The sequence below is a fragment of the Fringilla coelebs genome (genome assembly GCF_963513975.1).
Source record: "Fringilla coelebs genome assembly, chromosome: 24".
Taxonomy (NCBI): domain Eukaryota; kingdom Metazoa; phylum Chordata; class Aves; order Passeriformes; family Fringillidae; genus Fringilla; species Fringilla coelebs.
The window spans coordinates 4,867,056-4,882,784 of NC_140050.1; the positions used below are offsets into that span (position 1 = coordinate 4,867,056).

The window sequence follows — 15,729 nt, forward strand, 5'->3', positions numbered from 1 at the left end:
GGCTGAGCCAGGCCGGGGCTGGCACCGGGAGATGTTCGGGACCTGCAGGTGGGGCTGTGGACGTGACAGCCTGGTCAGAGAGAGAGAAAACTAGCTAAGTATTCCCAGAATCGGCCTGGGAGACTTTAGGGAGCTGGAGATAAACAATGATAGCCAATTATTAAAAATAACCCGCAGGTGTTGTTTTCCTAATATCTGGTTTTTTTGTTATTCTCATAAGATTGTTTATAAATGGGCATCTTGTTAATTAGCCAATCACAGAATCACTGGGTTGGAAGAGACCTCCAAGATCATCGAGTCCAACCCAGCCCCAACACCCCAACTGAGCCCTGGCACCCAGTGCCACATCCAGGCTCTGTTAAACACACCCAGGGATGGGGACTCCACCACCTCCCTGGGCAGCCATTCCAGAACTTTATCCCCCTTTCCATTAAAAACTTTTTCCTGATATATCCAACCTATATTTCTCTTGGTGCAGCTTGAGGCTGTGTCCTTTTCTTCTGTCACTGCTGCCTGGAGAAAGAGCCCAGCCCCAGCTGAGCACAGGCACCTTTCAGGAGCTGTGCAGAGCGATGAGGGCACCCCTGAGCCTCCTTTCCTCCAGGCTGAGGTCCCTCAGCTGTTCCTCAAATGTATTTTGAGGATACCTGATTTCCAATCGGGTGAAATGTATTGGTTAAATGACCAATCAGGTCCAGCTGTATTGATCAGTGTATAAAAGAAGTAGTTCCAAGTAAAGACAACACATTTTATGCCACTCAGCCTTTTGATGATTCTGTGTCATTTCTTCTTAAAGAGTGACAGAGCCTGTGTCACCACCCCTTGGCACTGTGGGGACACCACACAGCCCTACATGGTCCTGGAAGGATTACCCAAGACAAGGAGAAGCCCTCAGGGCTCTGATGCTGAACTCAGCATCAGGGTGAGTGCACATGCAGCTCTCCCCTTCTGCCACTCCACACCTCTGACCACGACTCTGACAAACTCATGCTCAGGGAACAGATCTCTTGCAATGCTTATAATTGGAATAAATAGTTTAGTGTTCAAACAGGCATTGGGTAAGGACAGAGGCACAACAATCTCCATGAGCACACAGTGCTGGCTGCTGAGGTAACCAGTTTTTCACAGTACCAAAGCTGTTTTGCATAGAATCTTTAATTGCTTCACATGAGCACAAACCTTCGGGATAAACAGGAATTTGCTCACCTCAAGGTGCTGGAATCATGCTTGGAGTGTGTAAATGTTTTCTGTCATACTATTTTACTTTTGACTAGACAGGATGAAGCTTTTAAATAGATAGATTTTTCTCCCATTTTGTAGAGGTGTCTGTTCCTCCAAATAATGCAAGGAGATTCCATTTTTGTGAGCAAATAGTTCTCTGACAAATCTATCCATCAAACCTATTCACTTGGTTTATTGTCCAAGGGAAAAAGGGACAAACAAATAAAAAAACCCCAAAGTTAAAATACTTAAATATTATTACATTTACAGTCCTAAAATATGTAAATCAACTGCATTGAATTTTCTATTAGCTTTTAAATATTCACCTCAATATACATTTGTTCTTCAGGGCACACAAGAGATAAATAATTGAGTTAACATTGCTAGATAAATCAAATCATTTTCCTGAGCTGCAAATATTCCAGATTATAACCTTGGAGTTGCTATGCAGTAACTACAAATAGAAACTAAACAGATTAAAGTGAGCAAGCAGGAGTCCACACTCAAGTACCCAGAGGCCCAATTTTTTCTGAGATATCCAGGAGCAGCCCCAGCATTTCAGATTGGTGAGTCAAGACCAAATGAAATGTAAAACCCAGCTTAAACACGGGGTGCAGGAGCAGCCTGGGATTTGGGTTTGGGCCATGAACAATGTAAGAGCATGAGATTTAAAACAAACAAAACACCCTCAAAACCAAGCCCCACAGCAATTTTGGGTATAGCTGTGGTTTTGAATGTCTAAATAGATTGTGGTGACTTTCAGCCACAGATGGTGGGAGACCTAATTCCATTCTGGCTTCAGGATTTTCTCTGCACTGAGTAGAGGAGTGGAGTTCATATTGCACAGCATTACTTCTCTCCCAGCAATAAACCAACCCCTCTCATTTGGGAGATGAACTACAATAATCCAAATTACACCCACACAATTCCCAATAGTGCCCATGCAGGTGGAAGTGGACAAAAGGAATTAACAGCTTCAGTTAAACCCTGCTGGAAAACCAGATTTTTGTGAACTGCAGACTCTGAGAGCAGCAGGACAACAGGTGAAGTCTGCAAAGAAAATGGATTTCTGGCTAGGGGTATCAACTGCTAGCCACTTGTGTGGATGTGGATATAATGCTTTCCATGCTCTTCCCTACAGGCCAGGCAAACTCCTCAGAAAAAGAGGATAGGTAAAAATAAGGGCAACAAGAATCAGCTACACAGAGCTTTTCTGCAACGTTGTGGAGAACTTTTATTTTATCACAACACCTGTTGGATTTCTGCCTGTGTGTTGGTGACTGAATTGATCAGCTCCAGGGGCTCTTTGCAAGCTTCTCTCTTGATTTACCCAAGGAAACAACAATGTGGGAACTAAGTTCAATGCCAGGATGGGCACTCTGCTCCAGCTATGAGGAAGTTGGGATTTAAATTCAGCCCCAGGATGGGCACTCTGCTCCAGCTATGAGGAAGTTGGGATTTGATTATCTCAGATTTGAGCATTTATGTTTCAGCGCACGTGTACTTTGGTCAAAAGCAAAAAACTCTTTTATCTGTTGTAAAAACTACTTTTATGGCAGCCAGGGAGAGAAACACAAAAAGATTACAGGACAAACTAACATTGTGTGGGAGACAGCAATGTACCATCCCAACTGCCCCTCAGGTTTATGAACTCTCCTCATTAATCTTATCCATCTTTTTTTTTTTTTTAGCTTGTTTCCACTGGCTTCTGGCACTGCATCAGGAGTGTTAACAGTTCATTGCTGAGACCACAGGGAGCTGAAGTGTTTTCTTTGTGCTACAGCCTCTGCAAACAGACTGGGTGGAAGTTTTGGACTCTGAACTTTGAGATTCTCACCTGGAAGACTGAAGGCTGACAGTTTCCACAGCAAGGAACAAGCTCCAGGTCTGTTCTGCTTGCTCTTGCATTCTACTGCCAAATTTTACACACATCAACTCGAGCTGCAGCAGCATTGCTAATATTATTTTCCTATTTTTCTCAGCAAAGTAATGGAGTTAATGATTAAGACTGGTGAAATTAATCTGCTAGACTGGAGAGAACACCACCTCCTTAAGTGTAACACATCAGAAATTGATGTTGCAGCTGGAGGACTGAAACTACTCCCAGATATTCAGAGCCTACAGAGTTCTTCAGAGAGCCACTGCACCAGGCATGCTCTAAACCCATCCAGCCCAGGGCATGCAGCATCCCAGGGCACAGCAGATGCAGTCTCTATGGGCAGAGCATAAAAACCAGCGGAAAACAATCAAGGCTTGCCTTCCAGCCACTCCAGCAACTTCTGAAGTCATTATAAATTCATTTGGCAGAGGAGTGCCATGAGCACTTCGTGCATGCAGAGAGACACATTTCAAATGAGCACTCAAAAGCTGAGGAAAAGGCAGATTTCCTGTGTGGCTGACAGTTCTGGAGTGCTTGGCACCATGCTGGCACCATGGTGAGCCACTGACACCAGCAGGCTTTCCTGGAAAAGACAAGACCCTTTAAAGAACAAATTGCTACATATTTAAAGTAGCAGAAAGGAGAAATCATGGGATAAGGGTACTCCAAGAAGGAGATTTAGAGTAAAATACACAAAGGAGGATGGAAATCAGTGCTTTGGTGCCCATCCAAAGGACAGTGACTGGCCACAACAACCCCTTTTCTAACAAGCACGTGCCCAGCATGTGTGTGCACACAGGAATCCACAGCTGGAATTTTCCTTGCATTCAAAAGAAAAAAGGTCCACCTCAATTCAAAAATAGCTTTTCAGCCTCTGTAAGATAGGCTGCTTTAATTACAAGTAGTAGCTTAATTTTTAAAAAAAGTGTCACCATGGCATGTGAAGAGACCTCATGTACACAAAAGAGGTTAAAGAAAAGGACTCAAAACCTGCTGGGTGTCAGGACAGTGCTCAGAGTTATCTTCTAGACCTACAACTAGCTTAGGGCTTGTAGTATTTCAATAAATTTTCCATGTCTGAGCTGCTCTTCTCTCGTTACCAACAGAACCAGCTTGTGTAAGTACATGAAACAGCACAGAACGTGATCCTGCAGCAGCTGGAGTATGGAACACCCCTCAAAAATCAAGCAAGAGTTTAGCACAGAGTGGTGGCAGCTGTGAACTGTTCAAGGACCCAAAACCTCCAGAGAAATCAAGTAGACAGCAAAATGCATCCTGCAAGAGAGACAGGATAGAACCTGTCCCTGGCAGAGCCCTCATGCCAGAAACCCATCTTAATCTTTCCTCACCCTGGTAATAACACTCAAGATCACTCCCAGTGCCCCTCCTAAAAGGGGGAGAGTTTGAACAAAATGCAAGAAGGTGCTTGCTGCAGACACTGCTTGCTCAGCACAACTCCCTAAAGTCAGGCAGTGAACTCAAGGAAGAGGTGCCATAAGGAAACATGCTAATTGCATTCTCTTTAATTTGCATGTGCACTTTTTGGTTTTTTCTTTTAAACAACTGCTTCAAGTCCTTGTTTGCTGGGCAGAGATGCCACATGAGGCTGTAGTTTCAGTTTCCAGGCTGGCTGTGTGACAGTGTCCATGAAGGTGCTGGACTTTGGGTGAAACTCAGAGAAGCTGCTCAAAAATCAAATTGCTGAAGTCTCTCAGCCTCTACCTCACCAAAATGCAAAGGAAAACCAGACATGGTGCAAGTCAGGGGAAGAAGGTGAAGAAAAGCACTTCAAAGGTGCACAGGAGTTAAAATTTCATTTTCTTTATGCCTTCCTCCCCTCTATACAGTAGCAAAGAGGAGACAAAGGAAAAGGAGCAGCAGGGTTCAGTGGAAGGCAGAAGGTTCCCAGTGGGCTCACCGATGGCTCAGTGCTGCTGGGTGGGGGGACTTGGTGCTTCACTGCTGCTTGGTTTTAAGGGATAATCTCTGTATCATCTTGTAAAGGAGACCAAAGTGCTGGAAACAGAAGGGAAAAAAAGTAACCATGACAGTTCTAAAAGCACAGCTTAGCAGAAGGCTTAAAACAATACCAGCGTGCAAATGCAGTGCCTTGTTTGCATCAACCACCCATCCTGAAGATGGAGTGGGACTTGATGGATGAGGAATTATGACAAGGAAGCCAAGTTATACAGAAAATGATGGCTTACAGAAGTGTTTGTGCAGGTCTGTACCACCTCATTGTGAAGATGTGTTAAAGATTTTTCAGATTTTTATTTTTAATCCAATTCTGTTCCCTCTGAAGGCGAGGAGAAAGCTTCAGATTTCAACACATGCAGGTTCCTGGTCTCTATAGAAACACTGCAGGTTCAGGAAGGTAAAAATGAACCAGGCAGAGATTCCCAGCAATTCACAATTCTTTAACTGGATCCTCTCTTTCACCATTTCCCCAGTGACTTAGAAATTCACTTAATTCCCCTTTTGATTTTGCTGGGGTTGATTGTATTTTGATTTGATATTTGACAGATGTAACAAGATCCAGGCTTCAAATAATTTCAAATTCAAATAACAGAACTAATGAAGATTGCTAATAGAAATCAAAGGATGTTTTCCCTTTGTTTATATTCTTACACATTTTAAATGCTTGTAGTTTTCCCTGAACAAATGACAGACACAAATAACACAAAGGGATCAAAATTGAGTGACCTAAAAAGCTTCCCTTTCATTCATGTCCTTCATGAACCCAGGCAGGAAGAAAGCCTTGCTCACACTGTCTTGGTTAACACTGACACACAAACATCACATTTAATTTGGCTGGCCAAGGCATGGAGTATCCCATTCCCAGAGGTGTGGACACAGGATGTATTTCTGGTTTCATTGAAAAAAGAAAGCAGAACCCTGAAGATGCATTTCTAAGCTGCATCCCAAGTTCAGATATTTCCCAACAGTACAAGCTACAAACCTTTAAATTACCAAGGTAACTAAAATTTGTTGTAAAGATTCAATTTGGAGCCAAAATAGGTTAGCAAGTGAGTTATGCATGTCCTTGAGTACAAGAAACAGCTCTAAAAAACAGGTTTGCATTTAGAATGGCAAGAGACTGCCTACAGCACAGATAAGTGGCATTATTATTCCAGCTTTAGTGGAATTCCTGTATCTAACTTGTTTTATACTGTGTGAATTCCTGTATCTAACTTGCTTTATAAGGAAAATAATCCATCAGTGTCTCTTACCTGCACTGCAACATAGGCAACACCAAGGTAGGCTGCAATACAGACAGCCAGGAGCAGGTCAAAGATTGCTGGCTTGACCCTGGAATAAGGAAAAGTGCACATGAAATTGCTACAGCAGCTCCTGCCAGGGGGTGAGACAACAGCCCACCATGGCCAGGGGAATTCCATACCTGTATGCATTCATCACCTGCTTCAGCTGGTCATAGAAAACAAACTCGGGGTCCCTGTGCAAAGGAGAAATTTTTCAGATTCTTGACCCTGCAGTCAGGACAGCCCAGAGCTGTTCCCAAGTCCACCCACCCAGGAAAGCATGACCACCTCCCACACTGGTTTTGAGGTAGTTTTAGTCATCAGGACTTTCTTTTCCTACTATCAGAAGCCCAAGGACACAATTCAGAACTCATGCTGGTGTTCAGCTGTCTCCAAAGAGGCTGAACATGAAAAGATTCCTCCCTCTGTTCACTAAAACAGATTCAGCCCCAGCAGGATGGAGGCTGCCTTTTTGTAATTAACCAAAAATTAGCCTTCTCCTGCTCTCAGAGTGGGAACAGTGGAACCAAAACAGTTTAAAAACCAGCTTTTCAGCCAGAGGGAGCTGCTGGGCCTTGTTCCTGTGCTGTGATGAATCATGAACAGCTTTCTCTGGGAGAACACCAAGCATGAACCAAAACTGATAGGAGAGCAGAAAAGAACAAAGCTGCATGTCAAAAAACCAGGAAACTGCAGCTCAGAGACAAAATTCTGTCTAGGGGGAAGCCAGTTTGCATGCCCTGGCTGGTTCTTTCACATCTTTTCTTACCGTTTGTCTGCCTTCACGTGGTGCTGCTTGACATCCTTCAGGTAACGTCCCATATAATATTCTAAGGTGTTGAGGAAGGTGCTGTCCTTATCAATCAGCTGGGCAGCTCTGGGCTGACTGCTCAGCCAGTCCATCACTGACTCCAGTTGCTCCTGCTGGATTTGCTGGAGAAAAATACCACCAGAGAAAGGGAGTCAATCACACATCAGAGCTCTCTCCCAGACTCTAGGTTACAAAAATAATGCACTGTGCTTACCATCTGATCTGTGAAGATCTGCATATCTGCAGGTGCTCCCTTGAAAGGGGAAATGGAAAAAAGAAACAACCCAGGTTACTGTTGAGCTTGGCTGGGCAGGACAAGTCTGGCCAGCACTGCCACAGTGGGCACCTCTTACCTTTTCTGTTAGATTGTAGATGACCCTTGTCAAAGCCTCAGCAATGATCTGAGTATTCCTGGTCAATGCTTTAGTGTCTATTCGTGCCCTAAAGCAGAAGAGGGGATCATGAATGGCATCAGCTTCCCCCAGAACCAGCCCTTTTCACTGAGCCTGTCCCAGAGCCCAACCCCCAACATTTGTCACCCGTGCCCTGACCACCAGAGCAGCACAAGCAGCTGTGAGGCCAGGTCTCTGGGCTGGGTTTGAAGGCCAGCCCTGCCTGGCCAGGGCCCCTCACCTCCTGTCCATGATGCTGTTCCTCAGGCTGTCCCGGTGGCTCTCCAGGTGTGAGATGGTGAAGGCCGGCAGGCGCCGGATGGCGAAGCGCTCGTGCTCCCACGCCAGCATGTCCTCTGCCAGGTTGATCTTCTTGTGCACCATGGAGAACTTCACCTCTGGGAACTGGCTGGCAACAACCTGAGGACAAGGGGAACACCATTGGACAAGCAGGCAGCACCATTCAGGGGTGCTGCCCGCTGCAGAGTCCCACCCTGCACTGCCCTGTCTGCCTACACCCACTTCTGTGTGCTCCAGAAGGTAAGGTGCAGTTACTGATATTATTAAAGATGGATTTTCAGGTCAAAAAGAGCTGTTTTAATGTCTGTACAGAATAGCATTTGCAGATCTAGTCTGCTTCACTTGTGACTGTGGCATGAGGATTTGTCTGCACTTCAAATCGAGTGATGCTAAACAATACATGAATTATTTCAATAGCACATCCTTTCTTCACATCTTCCTTCCTCTCATGGAGAGCTGTATAGTAAGTCCCAAATTCCCAGAAACTTTTCCTTACCATCTCCAGTTCTCTCAGAAATGCATGCTGCAAGGTGCCCTCCTTGGGAGGCTTTGAGACATGAAGATGAAGGCTATTGCCTCTGCCCAGAGTGTCAAGGCAGAGAACAAATGCTACATTGTCCTGCAGGAGGCTGGAATCTGGAACAGAGAAATCCAAACCTTTATTGCTACGTCTTGTGCTGGGATTTCCACCCCCTTAAAAAAGCAAGGATTCTCACAGGAGAGCTGACAATTAATTATAGACTTTTAACACAACCAGCCCCTTACTCACCAGTGTGGTCCAAATTATCCTCCAGCCACCGTTTAGTTCCTTGATAATTAAACTTGCCACCTCCAGATGCAAAGAACAGCAAGTTATACCTGCCCATCAAAGAAGCCAGAAAAGGGTTAGCATGCTGCACTCCAAGAATTCCTGCACTCAGCCTTGGAGGTGTGGTGAAATCACAACCACCTGCACCTGACATCCGAGGCAAACTGTCCATTACCACTCCCCACATGGCACATACTCAGGTAATGGCAGGAGAAATTAAAAGTGGGGAGCTCCCAGTGCTTGAGGGTGGAATCTGCTTCCCACATCATCCCCTCCACGTGTCAGCTACACACATTTAACCCCAAAAAGAGCAGCTCCTCACCCAGCATGGGTCCTCCTGTAGGTGTAGAGCCGAGAGAACAGCCTGGCCAGTTCCAGCAGCACTGAGATTCCACTGCCATTGGAGTCAGCCCCATGGGACAGCCACTGCAGGATGAGGTGGGACAGAAACATGGTGACAAACCTACACTGGCTCTCAGCTACCAGAACAGCTGCATGACAGCACAGCACTGGCCTCCATTTGTAACTGTCCCACAGTCTTCAGGCCAAGAAAAGAGACAGAAACTGCCCCACAGACTTAAAGCAGAGGGAAAAAGGACAGGAACAGAGAGCTGCAGGAAAAAAATACTCACTGGAGCCACTCCAAAGGAATCATAGTGGGCAACTATCACAACAGTGGGCAGGTCTTCTCCACCCAGCCCTGTCAGCCTTCCCTGCAGAGGAAAGAGAGCAGTGTCACTCCCCATCACCTCTTGTGTGCCTGTACAAGGACAGCCTGACTTCTACATTCCTGCTGAGTCTGCTGTGGCTTCAGTTGTGAGGACTTCAGATACCTGGCTGAGACTCCCCTGACCAAATGTCTGATAAAGTCCCAATAAAAGAAGTCACCTCATCAATGTTGCCAGTTTGAATCCATCCACAACTCACCTCCACACTGGGGATGAGCCAGTCATTGATAGCTTTGCTTTGAGCCCCGCTGGTCACCATCTGGAAGCCATTGGCAGTTGCTGTGTGCAGCAGAACTGAAACAAAAACACCAAAAAAAGCCCACAATGTACACCTGGGGAAGTTTCATCCCTTCCTTTCCCCTGCTAACTGAGCTTTGGAGAGACCAGCTTTAAACCATTTAAGCCCTCTCACTTGTCACCGGTGTTTATGCAATGACACAGAGTCTTGGTGCTTTTTCATTCTGCCTAAAATCCCAGTATTTTGGCTGGTCAAAAACTTTTCCCCAGCAGCACTAAAATTAGTCATATGCAGCAGGTCAATAAGACAGTCATATTATTTACATGGAAGCATCAAACTGACTTGTGGTCAGACAAAAAGCTTCAGCTTCTATCAACACACTGTTATCACTTAACATTTTCAATGTTGATTTAACCTAATTTTGATTTCTACCTTGCTTGAAACTGTGAAGCTGAGAACTTCCTGCAACTGTATGTCCAAATATAGTCAAGTAATGCTTTCTTATACTGTGCTTTTCTTCCACTGAATCTCTAAACACTTTGACAAAGACAGAATAAACACAAAGGTGACAGAACACTGGTTCATGGTGCACAGCAGACTCCTCCCAGAGGTGGGACAGGCCTGTCTTCCTCCAAACTTTTTCCTCCTTGCTAGAACTCACCTTCTGCAGCTGAGGCAGAACCCTGGGATGCAGAAGCAGCCCGTGTTTGTTCATAGATAGACAGCAGCTCCTCATCTTCCACTGCAAAGTAGACTGGCACAATGGTTTCCATAGCAAGCATTTCTGGCTCTATCTCCATGAATTGCTGAAGATTTAAGCGAGACACAAACTTAGCATCTGCTAAACATGAAAGGTGTCAAGAAAAAAAATCAACAACCAAAGCAGAGAAGTTTTAAAATTAGAATACGATTTGTTGTGCGTTACAACAGAATCTTCCAGCCCTGCAGCAACCAAGCTTCCCTCCAACACACCTCCCGTGGGAAGGGAAAGAAAACTTTTTTGTTTACCCTCACAACATCCTGGGGGACAGAGGAGATGGATCGTGGCAGGATGATCACCACAGCCCCGGCTGACTGGCGCAGAGCCTTCTGGTACTGCTCGTAGGAGAAGTCCACCAGCCTCATCATGACGCAGCGGCGGCTCAGCACGTCCGCTTCCACGGTGCGCGCCTCCGTGTTCAGCACGGCGCTCCTGGTGCCTGCCAGCAGGGAAAGCAGGAGGGCTGCTAAGGCACTGCACCCCTTCCCCCTTGCTCCAGCCTGCCTCCTGCTCACACTGCTCCTGGGGACAGTCTGATGGGCTGCAGAAAGCTGAGTTCGCCTCATTGTCCTCGTCCGAGATGGAGCAGAGGTCTGTGGGTTTTCCTGTGCAGCCACAACTGCCAGACACCTTGTTCCACACCCCACAGCTGCAACTTCCAGTCTACATCCTGCCAGATTCCCCCTTGTTCCACAGCCTCCCCTTCCAGTCTAAATCCTGCCAGACACCTTGTTCCACACCCCACAGCTTCACCTTCCAGTCTACATCTTGCCAAATCCCCCTTGTTCCACAGCCTCACCTTCCAGTCTAAATCCTGCCAGATCCCCCTTGCTCCACAGCCTCACCTTCCAGTCTAAATCCTGCCAGATTTCCCCTTTTTCCATGCCCCACAGCCTCACCTTCCACTCTACACCCTGCCAAACCCCCCTTGTTCCATGCCCCACAGCCTCACCTTCCAGTCTACATCCTACCAAACCCCTCCTTGTTGCACACCCCACAGCCTCACCTTCCAGTCTTTTTCCTCAACACAACACACAGGTTACCTGTCTGCTCACCTGCACCTAATAACCAACACACCTGGACACAGCCTGGCCTCTCCAGAGCCTCCCCCAGCTGGAGAATCAAGTTGCAGAAGCCCCTGATGAAAGGACACCAGACTGGGCCCTGTCACCCCAAGGACACCAGACTGGCCCCTGTCACCCCAAGGACACCAGACTGGGCCCTGTCACCCCAAGGACACCAGACTGGCCCCTGTCACCCCAAGGGCTGCTCTCACTCAGCCCCAAGGAAGGTTCTGTAGCTGGCAGAGTTACAGAGCAGCAGGCTGCTCCTCAGGCCTCGCCCTCTCCTGCTCTCAGTTCCAGCAGATCAAATCCCCCCTGTGGAAATGCAATCCCCTGGGAGCACAGCAGGCTTGCCAGAAGCTCCTGCATTCCCCAAGGGAGGGCCAAAAGGACATCTTGTGCAAATAGGGAGGGTCAAATCCATCCTATAATTTATAATTCAATTTCTTCTTCTGTAACTCCAGCACCTCCACTGGAGAGCTCATTGTTCTGGGACAGACAAGGTGCTCCAGCCTCTGTCAAACAGGAGCATTGCTAAGAACCAGATTTAAACCTGGCTTAACTTAACTCTACCATTAGTTTGGTCTTGTCAAAGGTCACAGAAACACCTAAACAAGAAAAATCTGCATTTGCCCCTGTACAGTACCAGTGAGGGCCACACAGCTAGAAAAAGAGGCCAGGCACAATGTGAATTCTCCCCACAGACCTCTGACACTAAACAAACAAACATTAACAGCAGCTCCACTCCAACCAGAGAAAAACAATTCAAAATGAGGATGATCCCTGCACCATTTCCCAAAGGAATGATGTGCAAACACAGCAATGTGTGCACCTGAAGTTTTGCTCTCTCTGACATCTAAGCAGAGCAGACACAACAGTATTTTCCTGACAGGTTGATATTCTGTAGTTTCTCTATAGAGAACTGTATGTAAATGTAAATCATTCATTTACAAACTAAAGAATTCTCATTCTGTCAGCATTAGAGGAAGTCCAAGCTTGTTCTTAAATTGCTCCATGAGTGAAGTGATACTGACAAAAAACTCTACCCTCTGCAAGAAGAGGCTGAGCAGCAACCTGTTACATGGTATTTTTGGAAAAAATACAAGAATCTGGAACAACAAATCAGCTCAGTTGGTCAGAGCATGGTGCTAATAACACCAAGGTTATGGGTTTGATCCCTCTGTGGGTCATTCCCTCTGAGAGTTGGACTCTGTGCTTCTTGTGGGTCCTTTCCAACTCAGAAATACAGCTTTTATCCTGAAGGACATCTCAGAACACACAAGGAACAGGAACAGCAGCTACCCAAAGGGAGCAGGAAGGAACAAAGGAAACACACAGCCCACCGAGCTAAAAGGCTCCAGGAAAAGAAACAGCAGAAAAAGTTAACTGGATGTATCTTAAAAAAAAAACCACCTGGCTTTTCAAGAGGTCACAAAAGTGTGAGCACTTGGGTAGAGGAGACACTGGGGCAAGCAAAGTGAAAGCTGGCTGAATCACATCCCTGCTAAGCCTGTCAGCAAACAGCTCCCAGCACCTGAGAGAGAGAGAGAGAGAGCCCTACCCCCATGCAGGGCCTGCCTTGGAGCTCCTCAGGCTGTCAGCAAGGGAGCCCTCAAGATGTGGACACCTGAGAAACTGTCATGGAAGAACCCAGAATTAATTTCATTTATTTAGAAGCCAACAGAAGAATGAAGTGTTTAAGAAGTACACAGGCACAGCTGCATTTCATATCTCATATATTTGAACTTATTAAGATCTGAAAGAATGAGAGATGGCGTCTCATGGACAGCACAAATTAAATGTGAGGCTGCTCATTGTTAACTCTGTAAGAGTCACTCACAGACAGAACACATGCCCTGGCCTGGAATAAAATCTCTACAGAAGACCCAGAAACAACCTTTGATTCTGGGTTTGTGGGTACACAGGGGAGGAGGCTGAGGACTGCAGCACCTCAAGGACTCGCAGCACAGGGCGTGTCTCTGACCCAAAGAAAGGTGTTGCACAACCAGCAGGCTGCAAGTGAGAGAACAGAGGAAGTAAGGGTCAGTGCTAACACAGGGGGAGGACGGGCTCTGAAATGGAGCCACTGGAGCAACACAGAGCTGAGGAGGAGGAGGATGAAGAGGGAAGAGGAATCAACCTGTCAGTAAAGGTGTCAAAGGCAAAAGAACAGAGCTGAGCTCACACGCGAGTTTAGCACAATGCAGGAGGGATGCAGCTGGCCCTCAGAACACACAGCCCTCAGCCCACAGCCCGGGCTCCTTGGCTACCTCTAGGTCACCACCGTGGAGCTCCCAGCCCCTCTCCCGCTCATGCCGAGCCGGGCAGTGAGACCCGGCCGGACGGGGCCCTCCTGCGGCCTCCCCCGCGCCTGGGCCCGGCCGCTGCCGCCTCCCGGAGCCCCCCGAGCCCTCCCCTAGGCCGGGCCGCTCTCCACGGGCCACCCGCAGCTTCACGGCCTACCCTGGGCTGCTCCCCGGGCTCGGGGCTCCCTTCCCACGGCCCCACCGCCCCTGAGGGAGCCGCTGCCGGCAGCACCGAGCCCGGCCGGCCCGTGCCGTTCCTCACCGTAGGGCTGCCCGCCCAGCTCATACTGCTGCATGCGGTACACCGTGAACTCGTGCGCCGCCTCGGCGGCGGGCGGCGGCCCCAGGAGCAGGAGCACGGCGGGCACGAAGAGCAGGACGCTGAGCGGGAGGCACGAGGCCTTGAGCACCGACTCCAGCACCTCGCCCGCCTCCTCCAGCATCGCCGCGGCCCCGGCCCGCACTGCGGCCTGCTCGGCACGCACGGCGCGCACCGCGCCGCACGCCGGGACCCGTAGTTCGCCCGCCGCCGCCGGGGGCGATGGGAATTGTAGGCGCGGCAGGGGGCGCGGGCCGCAGTGCCGGCCCGCCTTGGCCTGCAGGGGGCGCCCCCCTCCCGGCCTGGAGCTCCCGAGCGCCCCCCAGCGGATGGGTGGGGTGGGATCCGTAGGGTGGGATAGGATGGGATGGGATGGGATGGGATCCATGGGGTGGGGTGGGGTGAGATGGGATGGGATCCATGGGATGGGATCCATGGGATGGGATGGGATCCATGGGATAGAATGGGGTGGGATGGGATGGGATCCATGGGATGGAATAGGTGGGATGGGATCCATGGGGTGGGATCCATGGGATGGGATGGGGTGGGATGGGATTGATGGGATGGGATCCATGGGGTGGGGTGGGGTGGGGTGAGATGGGATGGGATCCATGGGATGGGATCCATGGGAGAGGATGGGATGGGATCCATGGGGTGGGGTGGGATGGGATGGGACCCATGGGATGGGATGGGACCCATGGGATGGGATGAACAGGATGGAGCAGGATGGGATGGATGGGACAGGACAGGATGGGATGAACAGGAGCAGGCAGGAAGCTCCTGCTGCCCCCTGAGCTGGGCAATCCCCCTGTCCCAAGAACAGGAGGGCAGCCCCAGCTATGCCCAGACTACAAAAACATCCCCAGGCAGTACCTGGCCTCCAGAGGAAAAAATCGAAGCAAATCAACCCAAGGCTTTCTGATCACTCTGATTTATTGCAAAACAAATGGGCTGCACGCTCAGCTCCTGCAGAGGGGCTGGGCCAGCAGGGTTCATGTGAGTCCCCAGTGCTTCTGTGTCCTTCTGGCACGGTGAGAGGAGGCATCTGGGTGCTGCTCTGGTTATTCCCTACATGGGAGAAGGGAAGAGCAGGGATCTGAGGCACAAGCTGGCTATGTCTTCAGGCCCAGGACGGCACCAGGCTCCCCAGTCTCTCTGGGCACCTCCTTGGGCCCGTGCCAGTGCCAGCCCTGTCACTGCAGCTCTGAGCACAGTCACAGCATTTGCCCTGGCTCAGTGCCCAGCCTCTGCACCCTGGGCAGAGTCTGGGCTGTGGCTGCAGTCCTCTGCCATCCTCAGGCTGGGCAGGACATCAAGCTTGCATTCCTTCCCAGCAGCTGTGCCCATCACAGAAGGTCCAAAAGAATCCCCAAGGCTTGGAAGGGCCACCTGGTTGGGGAAATCCACCCTATTTGCCAATGTGCCCTGGGGCAAAACACCCTCAGGTGGGCAGCTACAGCACCTCTGCACACCCAAAGCACACCCACAAAACCTGAGCACTGCAGCTGTCCCAGCAGAGCATCCATCCCAACACGTGCCTGTGTCTTTCACTCCATTCTAGGAGCGATTCCTGTCCCTGTGCTGCACCAGTCTGATGGGACTGCAAAGCCTGGCCCAGTTCCCAACTGCTCAGCCTTGCTACG

The 15,729-nt window shown here is 48.9% G+C and overlaps 1 protein-coding gene across 2 annotated transcripts; it reads right to left on the reverse strand.

The window, feature by feature from the left end:
• Positions 1-1,070: 1,070 nt before the first annotated feature.
• On the reverse strand, positions 1,071-14,268 carry NCLN (nicalin). Of its 2 annotated transcripts, XM_084221299.1 has the most exons (16): positions 14,030-14,268; positions 10,646-10,836; positions 10,299-10,443; positions 9,599-9,693; positions 9,304-9,384; positions 8,994-9,097; positions 8,633-8,721; positions 8,360-8,499; positions 7,805-7,983; positions 7,525-7,612; positions 7,386-7,424; positions 7,130-7,293; positions 6,501-6,554; positions 6,331-6,409; positions 5,019-5,116; positions 1,072-3,683 (listed from the first exon to the last, which is right to left on the reverse strand). In XM_084221299.1, exons 1-15 carry the CDS (start codon positions 14,208-14,210, stop codon positions 5,057-5,059), a joined length of 1,689 nt encoding a protein of 562 aa, XP_084077425.1. In that variant the 5' UTR covers positions 14,211-14,268; the 3' UTR covers positions 1,072-3,683; positions 5,019-5,056. The 2 variants fall into 2 exon arrangements, with proteins under 2 accessions (XP_084077424.1, XP_084077425.1); XM_084221298.1 differs by having other exon boundaries at positions 1,071-5,116.
• Positions 14,269-15,729: the final 1,461 nt, after the last annotated feature.

Excerpts from the sequence above, each read along its gene's own strand:
- NCLN (XM_084221298.1), bottom strand. The coding sequence starts at position 14,210 with ATGCTGGAGGAGGCGGGCGAGGTGCTGGAGTCGGTGCTCAAGGCCTCG. Across the intron at positions 8,500-8,632 it reads GGATAATTTGGACCACACTG|ATTCCAGCCTCCTGCAGGAC; the intron begins GTGAGTAAGGGG and ends TCTCTGTTCCAG. Across the intron at positions 7,984-8,359 it reads TTCTGAGAGAACTGGAGATG|GTTGTTGCCAGCCAGTTCCC; the intron begins GTAAGGAAAAGT and ends CCTTGTCCTCAG.